We start from the raw sequence: 15,720 nt of genomic DNA, 5'->3' as shown, positions 1-15,720 counted from the left end.
TTCCACTTCTTAAAACCTTTTTTGTTTTCAGGTATTTTTCATAAAAACAAAGGAGAGAGTAGGTTGGATTCAGTAAACAAAGCAAGAATTAATGGGGGTGCCTCAGTTCCTCCGGGCAGTGACTGGAACATTTACTAACAATTTGGTAAATTGAGACTCAAATATCTACCCAGACGAAGGAACTGAAATCTTCTCCCCTTCTCAGGGGAGCACCCTAACAGCCAGTGCATTGATCTAACATAGGTTTCTATCAATCACTCCTGAAAAGACTATAAAACCAACTTTGCGAGCAATACTCAAATTCTCATTTATCAAAAGAGAATGTTCCTAGAGGTTACGTACCTTAGATGTAGGAGTGCATTTTCCTATTCTTGCTGAGAGATTACTTATATATACTCTGTAGTACATTTGAACATCTTTAACAGAAAAGATTGAAGGATACCTACAGCAGAACATTTATACTGCTCTATATTAGCTAGCTTCAGAAGAAAATGGAGTTGGTGGCTTTATCAAATTGTATTTCTTTTGTCCTTTCTCCCTTTAGCAAATCTAAGGCTGTGTTTTCCCCAGAACTGAAGCAGAAAAGCAGCAGAAAAACTCTTCAAAGTGGTTGCAATGTATGCTAGCCCATTGACTTCCCCAGCAGCATTTTTATTCCTCTGCCAGTGTCCTATTTCTGGGATGCAGGGACAGGTATTTGTGACCATTACTATGTTAGCTCAATGCATTTCTTTTGATCATCGCATATGTTGGCTGCTCCTCCATCAGGAGTGAGAAAGTTTAGCACTAAGGAAGCGATACCGAACCCCCTGAAGGGCTAAGGTGTTGTTCAAAGGCATGTTCAAGTGCTTGTGTACATGCACATAATGGTGCAAGAGGTTGACACAGATCAGATATTAACTCCACTGTTTCTGAGATAGCCATGATGCCATTTGATGAGGAGAAGTTACGACCGTGTGCAGCTGCCACAGAGAGGTAACATCAGGCACAGGGTACCACAACTCTCCCTTACAGGCTTTCCCTGACTTCTTCCGAGAGTGGCTCGCTGTCTGAGGTTGTGAGAAGTGCCACTGCAATCAATTTTTCTCACATGCTGTAATGCTTTTTCCTGACTGCCATCTCTCAAATTGCTAAAACCTGTCCTGTTGTGTTTTGAAAATCTGGTAGATCAGGCATACAGAAGAAAGAAACTCGGTATAAATTACTGTATTTATTTGAACTTTGTGCGCTGGAAATTAACTGCTTTTTCACCTGGGGACCTAATGTCACAAAGTGAGGCAAAATGTCTGCCTGCCTCTTCTAATTACCTTAGCACAGCTAATGCATTCACATGAGATATTTTGGATTCTTTGTGTATCAGCAGAAAAAGGCCAAATTTCTCTTAGCATTTATTGACAAGCAGTTTATAATACAAGTGGGAATGAGAAATTTTCAGAATGAGACTGTCAAAAGGTTTTGACATAACCTTACCCCTTGATGAGTGCAAATATCTGCTAAATGCCAAGTGCCCCCCTTACTGTGTTGCCTAGCACATTTCTGCCCAAACCCTTCTCCTAGTCTCAGGCATCATTACTGAAAGATACGCTAAAATTCAGAACAGGGTGGCAAATTGCTTCTGTATTTTCTGCTGAGTGTGTAACAAATTTGAACCAATCTTTTACGGACAAAATGATATCAAAAGTCAGACAACATATTGCTCAAGGATTATTATGTGCATCTTCTCTCCCCATCTCCCTGATGTAGAAAACAGGGAGCAAGATCATTAGGTCACACTGAAGTATTTTTCAGAAAATATTGATTTGCAAGGCTGCATTTACCAACTCTAAAATTTAAATAGCAGCCTGCAAAGCATTTCAGAAATTGGCTAAAATATTTATAGACAGCACATCTTCCCTCTACTCAGGTTTTTAAGGTACAGAGGAAACCAACATTTATCTCTGCTTCATAAAATATAATGTATATTTGACCTGCAGCAGCTTGCAGTCCTGACAAGGAGCTTATTTTAAAACCAGTGTGTAATTTAAAATCAGTACTTTAAAAAAGTAAATAGTCTAGTGATAACTTTGAAGTATTGAGGAATGTTTTTCAGCTACAGTATTTACCAGTTTGGGCTCATAAAGGCAGTTCCTGGTGACCTAACATAGTAGATGGATTTTCTTCCTGCTAGTTTGAAGAGGGAAACAATCACAAAAATCAGTTATTAAAAACATAGAATAAAGCATACCTGAAGTCAGGCAAATAACTTCTGAAATACAAAAGTTGCCATATCTACCTATCTCTGCAGTAAAAAGTTGACATATATCCTTGACAGATGAAAATGTCAAGCTTGATTAACCAGCGTGTGGGTTATTTTTTTTGTAAACTAAAGCTGTATCATTGCCAAACAGCACCAAAAAATAAGACGGATGTATACTACAATAGTCCAGAGAGAGAAGTTACAGTAGGACAGATGTATTTAAAATGTGTTTAAAATACTTCAAGGTGTGTTGAAGTATTTTCCTTCCCTATATGTAGCTTTAGTTTGACAATACTTCAGAGCTTGTATTTGATTTTTTTGTGAAATTGTGCTTTTTTATATATAAGATGTTACATGTTAACTATATAGAGAGAGGGTTGTATGTGTATGTGTGCTTGTGTACATAGAAGGGATGTTTCTTCCTCTACTCGCAACGGGCAAAAGAGTGAAAATCTCTGCTTCATGCAATGAAGCTCAGTGTCTTGGGAATGCTTTATTGTTGAGTGCTTGAATTAAGTGTCTATTTAAGAAGAGGAGCATGGGCCAGCCTCATTAGTGCTAATGCAGGAAGATTTAAATTATGTTTTTTTGCCCTAGCAAGGTCTTCTGTACCTCTGGGAGATTATTGTAAAGGAGGGCAAGGAGGGCTTCCACGCTGCTCTCCATTAGCAGAGGAACATCCTTAATTTCTTGCCCTCCATTCCATGGGATTTATGTTGGAAGAAACTGCTGAGACGATTCACTAAAACAGAGTATCCTGCAGATAGCCTGTCTCCTGCAGCAGCCTTGTGAACATGGCGTTTCTCTCCTGTGGCTCTGCATAGTAAAAGGAAAGTCGTCCTCTGCTTTATCATTATAAATGGTTCCCTAATGGATTTTCTTACAACAACACTGTTGCAGGAGCTGTGCCCACAATATAAAATACCTTTGGCAATGAATACTCACAACGCAGGTCCATTGGCTGCTGCAGAGTAATAACCACCAAACTGCGTAGCCTCTTAAGGCAGCCGTGTGACCCTAGATTTCATGCTCTGGGTGTGCAAAAGCCAAAACTGTTTTGTCTCTGCACAAACCCTAGCCACAGTCTAGGCATTTGTAAGTTTTCTCAGGCATCGATTTTTTTCTCCTAAATAACCCCATCCCTTGTGGTTGATGGTCTAAGCAATTGCACACAGTCACTGAAGGACTGCATTTTTCTGCTTCTTTTTGTATGTATTGAACCTTACCAGTAAGGCATATTATTCATCGAACTATCTGTTAATGGCATTTACTGATCCAAGCCTCATACCCTGCTCCCTCATCGTGTCATAACGCATCCTGTCTTGAAAAGAGGGAATACCATTATATTCTTTGGGCCATTCTAAGTGTATGCATTGGAAAAAAAAAAAGAACTAAACTAATCCCTGTTATGCCTCTGTTGTTGCACAAGATTTCCCTCTACTTGTAGGTTCATTAGTTACCAAAATTAACCGGTTCATTAGTTAGCAAAATTAACCCTGCATTCGAAAATCTTCAAAAATCTTACCACAACAAGCTGTGGTATTTTATCAGGAACTGTTGCTGAGTGTGGCAGAGCAAATGCTGTGGTGTGTATTTCCCAGGCAGCTTACATGAGAGACTTCGCCTTTCGCCTTAGTCCCCACTCCCCTTTCTGCAATGCAACACTGGTATCTCACAGGCTCCCTGATGCTGTTCTGGGAGCTCCTCCAAAATAAGAGAGGATGTAAAATGTTAGGTAGAAACCAAGAGTGCTTTTATGTCATGTCTTATCCATCTATCAAACCACCTCCTTTCAGCCTCCATTGTGAGGGGAAAAGTGCATGCCCTTATCATATGAAGCATCCTGCAAACCTAGGATGGTGGGAAGCTCAGTTCCCTGAACAAGGAGATGCATTCACTATTTATTTTTTAAAACAGAAAACCTTCTTGATTTGAACATGACAGTAGCTGCAAGAGTATATTAACACAAGCTGTTACCTTCATTGTTAAAGTGCTGCCTGGTAAAAAGCCTCACTTGTAGTCTATGCTTCCAGAAGCACTTACCAGTTACTTTTACTGTGCTTTGGAACCTGGTCCAGAGCTATTGCCCTTGTTTATTCCCTACATGATCTGAAGTGATCTTTGTCCTCATGTGACACTGTGAAAAGTTGAAACCAAATAAATCACTAGAGCCAAAAATTCTGCATTTAGATCAGAGAGGACTTTAACAAAATGATCTCTGGCTCTGAAAATCATTCCCGTGAGCAGTTTTACTGGTTTCACACTAGTTTCCCTTTCACCTTCATCCCAGGGCTGTACCTAAGCAGCTGATTTTTTATCACCCTTCTGTTTCCACAGGGTTGACACTGTCTCTTTTTTTTTTGCATGCTATGTATGTATTATACACATTGATTTGAAATTAGGCCAGCATACTCCAGACCTGCACTCTCATGTGCACGCACAGTCTCAACTTTCCATATGTACTTAGTATATGTACTTACACACACACTGCTAATAGCTCACAATAACTTGATGCAGTAAAGTGCTTAAAATTTTAAAAGCAATTTTAACAAATATATAAGAAAATATTTCAAATATAATTGACAAAATACATACAAAAAAGAACAAGAATATGCCTTCTTCCAAAACCAAAGTAAATAAAGCTTCATTATAAGAGAGAGAAGAAGGATAGCTTTTGATAAACCCAAGCATAATATACAGATACTCTTGAACTCCTTAACTGAGGCTCTTATTCAAGTATTAAGGCTCATTTCATATTGTTTACATAATTCATAAATAAATACATCCATACACCAACTTAAATTGTGTTTGAAATATATAAGACTGTACACAAAACCAGTGAGTTTTATTTTAGATGTAAGTGAAAAGTTTTATATTTATACATACTAATTCCTCATCATGAAGACTAGGATAGTAATGAAACAACTTTAATATACCTTTTCCGGGTGACTATGTTCTGGAGTGTCAGAGGTGAAGTCATTGGGAGTATAGCATACTAGAAGTAGACTGCTACAAAATAAGACACTTAACTGCAGTATCCACATGACACTTGTGAGCTTTTAAAGAAGGTAAGTCAGCTACTTTAATGTAAGGCTAACCTTGAGTTGGTTTATGTTGAATGGCAAAAAATTTACACAGACCTGTCAAGTCTTACATGCTGAATACCGGACTGTTTTAGTCTTTTCTTCAGGTACTTCTACGGGTTAGATGCTGGGGTTCTCACATGGGCGATATCACTGTTAAAGTGCACGTTCCCTTAAATCAGACTGCTGCCACTGCTTGCTCCCTGTAACAAGTCCCCATGCCCATTATGTGACCTGAAAATGACTGTTAAGTGGATTTTTTCAGGATCTTTTGCATGACTGGACATTCTTATCCATTCCCACTGCACGGCCCTTGTGTGATTCCTGCATATGACAACTCCAGTCACTTTGAGAGACCTGAATATTTCTTCCTGAAGAAGTTGCAAAAAGCTTGGAGGAATCCAAAAAGATATTGCATGGGAGAGTGAAAGAAGGCAGAAAGTGATATAATGACAGAAGTATCTGAAGGATGTCAAGGCCAGAAGTTTTTCTGACTCAAATTATTGGCAAGGTTCAGTCAGTAGGACAGATAAGAAGTTACGTCTTAGATACATGGATGAAACTGAATTCACACTTGCCATAATCCATGCCACAGACTGAAGCATAAACAGATTAGCAGATTGTTTGATGACAGCATGCACCAGGGTCCCAAGAACCCTTGAAAGATTTTTCCCTTGATGTTTTTTTCCCCTTTTTTGCCTGCATATTTTTCACTATCTAAACCAGTCCTCCCTGAACTGAACTGCAATGCAAATCCACCAATAACATATTATATATTTGAAAAAGCTAGATACTTCCCAGGAAAGATGAGGAGAATCTATTCAAATAGTTGCAACATGAAGTTATTTAGAAATAGACCCTCTTTGCTTTGCTTGTTTTCTAAAAAGAAACAGGCTGGTACAATTCTTTTACGCCGTTCACAACAGGTGAAGTGCTATCACTTGGTTATAAGGCAATGAGAAGCCTTCGAAATCAATGAGATATATAAGGTCTACAAGATCAGAAACAGTCCTTTTGAACACTGCACTTTTTATTTTAATGATGCTGCACCCTTCCCTCTCAGGGGCTTCTTTTTCAATTAATTTGTCGGAGAAGTGTGAATAGCAGCAGGCTGTTTACATGAGAAGTATGTCCCATGAGACTGATGAAAAGAAAATCATCACTTACTACTGATGGCTTTTACTGTAGCTGAGAAAACTATTACTATAAATTACATAATAAAAAAAATTGAGATAATGACTCACTCCTGTTTTTAAAATGCTTTGAGATATACTAAAATGCTGTACAAGGGATGTTGCTATTATTATTTTACCATCTTGCCACTTGAAGGGTTGTTTTTCAATGGAAATATGAAACTTACAGATGGGGTGGGTAATATAACCTCTTTCTTTGTTTGCCAACACTTCTCATTGTAAGACTATTTTCATTTGCTTGCAGTTCGACTTTTGTTTGGACAGTATTTTTCCAGGCCAGGTGTCTGCCTCAGGCTGAGTCACTTCAGCTGGAAAGTTTCAGCTACAACTGTTTGGCCATTTCCAAGAATAAGGTGGAAGGGTGGAAAAATAGGGATGCAGTATATTTTGATCCTACCATAAAAGCAAAAAAAAAAAAAGGTGTTGTGAGAATCTGAGAAGTCATGGTTAGCAGCATGGATTTCAAGTTCGGCAGGTGATGGCACTGATGGTAACATTCTTGCTGTCCCTATGAAAAGCCATCACAAGGGTGCACAAATTTTGCAGTCTGAGCAAAAACAAATAAATAGATGAGACAAACTCCTCATAGTTATCACATCCTGAGAAGACATTTTCCAGTGACTAAAGTCTAAGAGCTCCCAGGGTTCGAGCAGCACCAAACACATCCTAGCCCTACCTTCAGTGGCTGAGTCAGTTCCAGCCATGTGGGGCAGGTGCAGTCTCATGAGATGTCAGAAATCAAAGCAGATAGATTTGTCTCTCTAGTATTTGTACAGCTGCACATGCTGGGTCCAGGAAGCATGAAAAAAGTTATTTCAATGCAGAGAGAAAGAAAGGAGATGTGGGGTCCAAGGGGCCAGAGTGGGGAACCAGCCTGTATTGCTGGGCATGCAGATAGCAGCAGCAAGCGATAGAGCAGAAGCTCAAAGTGGTGTTCAGGGTAACAAAAGGGAACTATAGAATTGGATTCAGGGGCAGTGGGGGGAAGTCAGAAGTTGGGAGCAGGATTGCAGTGGGATTGCAGAGTTGATGGAGGTTGGTAAAGTGGAGTTGGGAAGCTGGCTGGGGATTTGAGACTGGGACAAGGAAGCAGTGGGGTGAGGTACAGCACTGACAGTGAACAAAGACCCACATGAAGGGGAGACAGACTGAAATGCAGTGGAGATGGAGAAAGTGAAGACTGGCAGAAAAAGAGGACTGTAACTGGAGGCTGGGAGGAAGGTTGGGAACTCTGAAGGGGAAGACTAGTTTTGAGTCATGAGAACAAGGTATCAAGGAAATGAAGACTGAGATGGGAAAGACGTGGAGGACAGACTGGTTTTGGAACCCAGAGCAGAAGAGCCAGGACTTGGGCAATGATGAGCTGGAGAAAACTGAGGAGGACAAGTCAAACTTAGGAGGAATGAACACAAACCCCTACATCTTCTGCAGAATATTCTTCTCCTTAGGATGCCTGACTTCCATAGTCCGCTGCCATTGGCAGATGTACATGAACTCCACTGGCAAACCACTAGAGCTGGGCCAAATGCAGAGTAAGAAACTGGTGCTGCTAACAATAATTCTGTTCTTGGCAAGGACCTATGAGGTATCCTTAGTAAGGCTAATCTTGATGACTGACTTCTGAGGATGTTAGTAACTACTATTTCCACTTTGCAGGAGGGGGAGGAAAGGAGGTTCGGTTTACTTTACAAAAAAAGCTAAAAAGAAAATTGCATTTAACACAGGCCAAAGCAAAAAGCATTGTTACAGTTGCAAAGGTAAGTGGTCGACAGGTACAAAGTACCAGAAATTAAGTATGTAAGTACAGTTGTAGTCTCCCCCCTTTAGGTATGCATTCCAGGGTGGGTAGTTTTCATGGTTTTTTGTCAGAACTCAGAACTGGCTAATTCATTTGTCTAAATATGAAAAAATAATGCCAAGATGGCTTGATTTCCAAAAAACTCTATTAGGACTCGGGCATGGCTCCAACAGAGCTATGTCTGCCAAGCAGAAATCTGCGTATTTTCCTGCCAGCTTCTCCACTCAGCTCCCAGCAGTCAGCTTATGGGACTGCTAGCTTCCAAGATCCAGATTTTGGGACAGAGACAGGGGACAGGCAAGGGATGGGGGGGGGGGGGGGTTGGGGTGGCATGCCACATCTCTGTGGGACAGAGTTATTTGGAGTCTGCAGACCTCTGGGGTAGGTGCCTATGCAGACACGGGCACCAGTTATTCCTAAAAAATGAGACGACTGATTTCATGTGGTGTCTCATTGATTCTTCTGATCAGCAATGCAAAGAAGTAGCTGCCCTACTAGGTTAAATAGCACATAAGTGCCCAGCTCCCAAGCTTTTGGCTTCCTGACAGCCTGCCAGGTGGGAGGCTGCACAGCAAGGCTCTGTAAGCCCCACTCTTGGGTTCTCTGGCAGCCAAGATTTCATTTTGAGGTTATTGTGAAGAAACTTTCTGTTCTCCTCTCTGAGATCTTACAGTGATTTCCAAAGAACGTCCTCAAGATTTTGCTTTCATTTGGATGTTTGTAAAACTTAAAATACTCTAAAGAATGGGCAGCCATCTTGTATTTGGTTACATGCTCATGCTGTTGCATATCTTTATTTGGATGCTGCTTCTAGCAAGTCCTCATTTAAGACAGAACAAGGATGCTTCATGTACTGGAGAGTTTAGAAAGTGGGTGGTAAATGTGGCAGGGGGCTGCAGACAGGAAAGGCCAGTTTTATGCATAATGCAGATAAATGCTGCCCTGTAGAGCCAAATTCTGTATTCACCTTTGCCACAGATCTCTCAGATAATGCTAATTAAATTACTTAAATCTGTCTTTCCTAGGGGGTTGCTAAGCTGGGTGACGTGTCTGATCTGAAGAAGGAAAAAGAACTCTCAGAAGCAACTTCATTTCAGTGGGAGCAGAGCTTTGAACATATAAATGCTATATAACAGCAGGTGAGCTGGAAAAATCAAGCTGTAGGCTTCTGAAATTGAACATACAAAAATTTGTGGCTACTTCCAAGTTCAGTCTGTGCCTCAGCTGCCATTTGCCAAAGCGCTCCTAATCACCCAGGCGGGTTTTGAAAATGAACACATTGTTTCTAAAACACTTTGATGCCACAGAGATTATAATCTCAGAAAAGCTCACGAGGAAATTGATAATTATGACTTCAGAACAGAACATGGAGGAAACAAAATACCAAGTAACAGCTCATTAAGTATCATCTATTCTCAATCACCCTTCAGATGACTGGTTTGAGGTCACCCAGGAAGCTTGTAGCAGAAATGAGAACAAACCAAAGGACCAATGATGTTGAAGATGGGCAATAATTCTCCTTCTGTTTCTCTGGAGAAGAAATAAGTATACTGATGGTATGAGAAGCTGAACTATAAATAAGGATATTTGAGCACTGATATAAACTCCCCTTACAATGTCATATTTCAGAGTACTTTTAACCTCCAGTATGCAAGCTGGGCCATATTTTGTATTTCTTGGAATCAAACATAAGTGCCTGAAAACTCATCACATTAACTTTGGAATCTATAAAACGAAAAGGCAACACAACCATTAATAATTGTCCTGGTTTTGGCTGGGATAGAGTTAATTTTCTTTCTAGTAGCTGGTATAGTGTTATGTCTTGGATTCAGTATGAGAAGAATGTTGATAACGCACTGATGTTTTCAGTTGTTGCTAAGTGGTGTTTATACTAGAGTCAAGGATTTTTCAGCTTCTTATGCCCAGCCAGCAAGAAGGCTGGAGCGGCACAAGAAGGTGGGAGGGGACACAGTCAGGACAGCTGACCCAAACTGGCCAAAGGGGTATTCCATACCATGTGACGTCATGCCCAGTATATAAAATGGGGGGAGTTGGTCTGGGGGGGATCGCTGCTCAGGAACTAACCGGACATCAGTTGGCAAGTGGTGAGCAATTTCATTGTGCATCACTTGTTTTGTATATTCCAATCCTATTATTATTATTGTCATTTTATTATTATTATTATCATTGTCATTTTATTATTATTATTATCATTATTATTTTCTTCCTTTCCATTCTATTAAACTGTTCTTATCTCAGCACACGAGTGTTACCTTTTTCTTTCCAATTCTCTCCCCCATTCCACTGGGGGCGGGGGGGAAGTGAGCCAGCAGCTGTGTGGTGCTTAGTTGCTGGCTGGGGTTAAACCACAACATAATCTTTTAAAGCAACAGGCCACTTTTGACTCTTCACTAATATGTTAGATAAAATCATTACGTAGTTACAGAAGAAAACAATACATAGCCATCTACAAAACCACTGTGGCAATGCTGACCTCCAGCTACAACAGCAGAACCTTGAGAATTGTTCAGGTCTGACATACAAAGCTCACCTTTGACATTTTGGGCTTAGCCTATGAGGACAGGCTATTAACCTTTTCCTAAATAACAGGGTCTTGTCAATGCCAGGGCACGATGAAGTAGCTAGGGCACTTTGCAGCCAACTTTGGCAACTCCAGATCAATAGATATGAGCCATGCTGACACGTTTGCTTTGCACGTGCCATGGATCGCTTTTCATGCTGCAACTTGCACTGCTCTGACGCATTTGCCTTGAGGGACATATGTAGGATGAGGCTGTATCACAGGTGCAGTGGCAGCTCAGCCCACTGGCACTCTTCAAATGTACCACATGTTTATGCGAATTATTCAAGGTATATTCAGTCACTGAGACTTCTGAGCAGCCAATGGCCCTGGCAGCTAAATATCCAGAAGTACAACAGAATACCTTCAAGGAAGTCAAATCATTGACAAAAGCTACAGTTCAATCAAAATTGACAGAGCTGGCAATCTGCTTTCTGGGGAAGGAATTGTCAAGTTTGAAATTGTAACCTAATAGAAGAAAAAACAGTATTGCACCTGTGGTACCAACTAGCATTCTCAGTGACTAGTAATGTTTTGATCTAAATGCCTGAGTTGTAAGGATAGATTTTTTTTGGTTTTTTGGTCTGGCTACATTTGTTTTGATACTTATTTGAAGAGCAGTATCTTTTAAGAGGCAGCATTCCCCACCAGATTCACCATGGTGAACAGTTAGTGCAGCAGCAACACAATTACTAATTTGGTATTCAGTTCCTAAACTGCATCAACAGATCTACTATATTATTGTAATATCAAGCAAAGTACCACATACATGAAAAGAAATGGTGACATTAGCTTTTTATGCCACAGCATGTGACCAGTGCCCCTGGTGGTCTCAGGTGTGTGAGATGTCATGCCTTTCAGAGTCTGAATTGCTAGTGACTTAAAGCTAGTCCCCTAATCTCTTGAAATAGTTAGCAATTACATTATTTGAGACTGAAAACAAGAAAGGGCTAAACAAACAGAACAGAAAGAAGTTAAAAGATCAGATGTCTGTAACAAAGTTATTTTACCTTACTGTTCTCTATATCTTACCTGAGAACAGATACAGGAATCAACCTTCCTTCCTTCCTCTCCTCTGACCCCCCAAAAGCCCAGGAAAAGTTTCTACGAACTTCAGGAACAATGAAATTATACCTCAATTCTTCCTACAGGTTCACATGAAGTGCACTATTTAGTGGCCCCATTGCTCAAAACTAGGTGCTGCTGCAATCAGGTTTTCTGTCTTTTGTGTCCTTGTGAATAGGTCTGAACATTGCCAATACCAGAATAGTCAGGACACAATGCTAAAAAATTCCTATTCTCATCTGTTGCTGAAGTCTTTCAGGGCCATCTGAACATCCTTGCTTGGGACTATTTGAATAGATTTTAAGCATCCTATTAGAATTTCAAGTCACATTTATTTACAGTGCTGCTGTTCAAAGAATCAAGAACACTCAGAAAAGCACACTTAATAAGAGATGTGCTGGTTTTGGCCAAGATAGAGTTAGTTTTCTTCCTAGTAGCTAGTATGAGGCTATATTTTGAACTTGTGCTGGAAACAGCGTTGATAGTTCCGGGATGCTTTCGTTACTGCTGAGCAATGCTTACACAGAGTCAAGGCCTTTTCTGCTTCTCACCTCAACCCACCAGCGAGGAGGCTGGGGGGGCACAAGGAGTTGGGAGGGGACACAGCTGGGACAGCTGACCCCAACTGACCCAAGGGATATTCCAGACCATATGATGTCATGCTCAGCATATAAAGCTGGGGGAAGAAGAAGGAAGGGGGGGACGTTTGTTTTCCCAAGTAACCGTTACATGTGATGGAGCCCTGCTTTCCTGGAGATGGCTGAACACCTGCCTGCCCATGGGAAGTGGTGAATGAATTCCTTGTTTTCTTTGCTTTGCTTGCGTGCACAGCTTTTGCTTTACTTATTAAACTGCCTTTATCTCAACCCACAAGTTTTCTCACTTTTACTCTTCTGATTCTCTCCCCCATCCCAATGCAGTGGGGAGTGATCGAGGGGCTGTGTGGTGCTTAGTTGTTGGCTGGCCTTAAACCATGACAAAGGGAAGCAAGGTTAATGCTTTTAGCTCCTGTTTCTGCTTATTGGCAGAAACACATTAAGATTCTCATCTTATTTTTCAAAAGCTGGAAAGTTACTGTCTAATGAAAATGTGAACTTTGTCATCCAGCAGAGAAACAGTCAGCAGTGAAACTTAGGTGACAAACCATTAATCTACTGACTTAGTTGTTGTAGTGAAAACTGCTCATAGAAAGCTTGCTTCTGCAAGGCTTCCACTTAAAAAGCAATACTTTGCTAGTTGAACGAAGGTGGGTAAAATTCAAGAGACAACAAGACACAGTGACTGATTAGCATCTATGTCATCATTAAAATAAACAAAAATCTGGATTAACCTTTTTAAAGTGCTCATTATCTAACTGCCAGGACAATCCTATGTGTGCAATTCTGCGTGTCTATAAATGACACAGCCATTAGCTTGGCTCTAGTTTTCCGAGTTAACCTCACCTTTTACTGTCACGTGCACGCTCTGGCTGGTGGACAGCTGGGGTTGAACAAGGACATTGCATGTATATTCCCCCTCGTCTACTTCCTTCTGCACATCTGAAAGCTTCAGTGTCCCGTTGTTCTCAAACGCCACTTGGCGATGGTTAAATGGTAGCAGGTTAGAGTTCTTGTACCACTTGATGGAGTAATACGGGTAGCCGATCACACGACAGTGGATGTAGGTGTCCCGTCCAGCTATTGCTGTGATGTTCTTCATTGGTCGAATGCTTGCTGGCCCTAGAAGGGTAAAAAGAAACTCTTGAAAACAATTTAAAGGTACATTTGCTTGAGGAAACTTGCATATAATTTTTCTGAATATACAAACGTTAACGACATTTACAGATGCAGCTTGCACAACACTTCTTAGCATTTGACAGTTTTTCCTTTAAGAGCTACTTAAGCAGTTTCCCTAATCTTTATATGCTCTAGTTTTTCCTCACCCTGCAGCATACATACTAATTATGTGGGGGTATATGTTTGCATTATCCAACACTTGCCTGATAAAATCTTTGCTGCATTACAAATTAAAAGGCTGAGGATGATTTAATTAATGTGAAATACCAAAACTGATATAAAGCTAGAATCCTGCTACACATGAGAATGCTGACAAAGTTAGCTTTTTTTTTGACATATATAAAGTATAATACCATGAGGATGGGTATTATGCCATGTAGAGTTAGAAATGCAAGCTAAAGTACTATATACATGAATAATTACAATGAATGTTGGACAAGTAAAAGAGGAAAGGAAAAGAAAAACCCCCATGCACAGCAGGACTAAAATAAAGAAACCGTGAACTAATAGAGATGAGTATAGGAAAAATAGACTGTAGAACACAAGCCAAAGGGTTCTTCCAACATTTAACCATACCATACACTTTCTAGATGGGGCTGGAGAGGCAGGGTGAGAAAAGAGAGCGGGGAAGAAAAGGAGAGGAAAAACAGTAAGTTGGTTTTGGCATTCCAAGACTCATTTCATCACATGCAACAATCTTCTTCTCCACTACAATGAGTTATGTGTGTTTTTTTGAGGAGCTGATTTGACAAGCACCTCTTACGTTTATTCGAGCCTGGTACAGGACGACTCCAGCAGAGTTGTTGGCAGTACAGCGATAAACTCCACCATCTCGGACCTGAGTGTTAGAGATATTCAGGTAACTGACCACATTGCCTTCAGAGGTGATAATCTGGCTGATACGATGACTGCCGTCCTTCACAATGGGATCTTCGTCCAGTGTCCAAGTGATCGTAGGCAGAGGAGTCCCCTTCACATTGCACATAAGGGAGACTGGCTCTCCTGGACTCACCACTTTTTCACTGAAGGCAGAAATAATTTTGGGAGTTCCATCTGCCAAGGGAAAGAAAAGCAGAATAGTATTTACATGGTATAAAGCTTGTTCCCTCTATCCTGAAGCCTATCACATGAGCCAAGATGGTTTTTTAGAAGCAATGCAAACAACTGTGTTCCAGGATGTAACTCTAATTATTGAGAGAGGGAAACAAATTTGGCAGTAGAGTACTTAAATGATCCTTTGCTTACTGCAGGTTTCTTTTTCATCTTCTGAGAAACTTGGTACTGACTCTACTGAAGGAAAAGCACGGACCAGGGCTCTGCACAGCAATATGGACTGCCAGGTTCTTGCAGAAAAGTGTAAAAGCCATACACAGTTCATCACAAAAGACATACAGCAAAACCTCAACAAATTTGGAATTTTTCTTCTCCTGGTAGATTTCAGCTCCTTGGAAAGCTAAGGACGAATCCTGTTGGCAAGAGCCAGGCATAACTTGCATAGCCTAATTTCACACAGCTGTGCCAATGCAGTTTATTCCTGACCCACAACACCCCATTTAGAAAAGTATTAAATTAAGCTTTTCTGAATACAGATTGCCAGTACCAGCAGTGATGACCATTTCTTTCTGTGGTCATTTTGTGCTACAGATAAATATTCCTCTGAAATGAGAGCATTCAAATGCTTTCTCTCATGATCTGTGTCACAATTCACTCAGCCTCTACTAGACAAGTGAATAAAGAGAATGGATGGAGACAGAAACTTTGAGATTCTAAGTAGGGAGCAGGATTAAATAACCACCCATCCAGAGAGTTCAGCGGGGTACCATTTAGGAGTACCGACATTCTGCTATTAGTTAGGAAGTTCTTTCTGAGATCATGCAATGCATGTTTGTTCTCCTTTGAAAATCGCACTTTCAAAGCTGTATCTAGAAGGAATTTCAGTGTAATTGGGAGCAAAAGGCCACACACCAAGAGCAGTATGCAAAACACAGG

The 15,720-nt window shown here is 40.6% G+C and overlaps 1 protein-coding gene across 1 annotated transcript in view; it reads right to left on the bottom strand.

Moving 5' to 3' along the window:
* The window catches only part of DSCAM (DS cell adhesion molecule), a 474,394-nt gene that overhangs the window by 163,002 nt on the left and 295,672 nt on the right, over window positions 1–15,720 (bottom strand). Inside the window, exons 7-8 of the mRNA XM_052794447.1 lie at window positions 14,488–14,784; window positions 13,399–13,674 (exon numbers count right to left, since the gene is read on the bottom strand). Coding sequence (XP_052650407.1) covers window positions 13,399–13,674; window positions 14,488–14,784 — 573 coding nt within the window. The remainder of the gene's footprint in view (window positions 1–13,398; window positions 13,675–14,487; window positions 14,785–15,720) is intronic.

The sequence above is a fragment of the Harpia harpyja genome, chromosome 8, assembly GCF_026419915.1.
Source record: "Harpia harpyja isolate bHarHar1 chromosome 8, bHarHar1 primary haplotype, whole genome shotgun sequence".
NCBI lineage: Eukaryota > Metazoa > Chordata > Aves > Accipitriformes > Accipitridae > Harpia > Harpia harpyja.
Note: the sequence above shows the minus strand (reverse complement) of the source record. Positions and strands in the feature narration are given on the sequence as shown.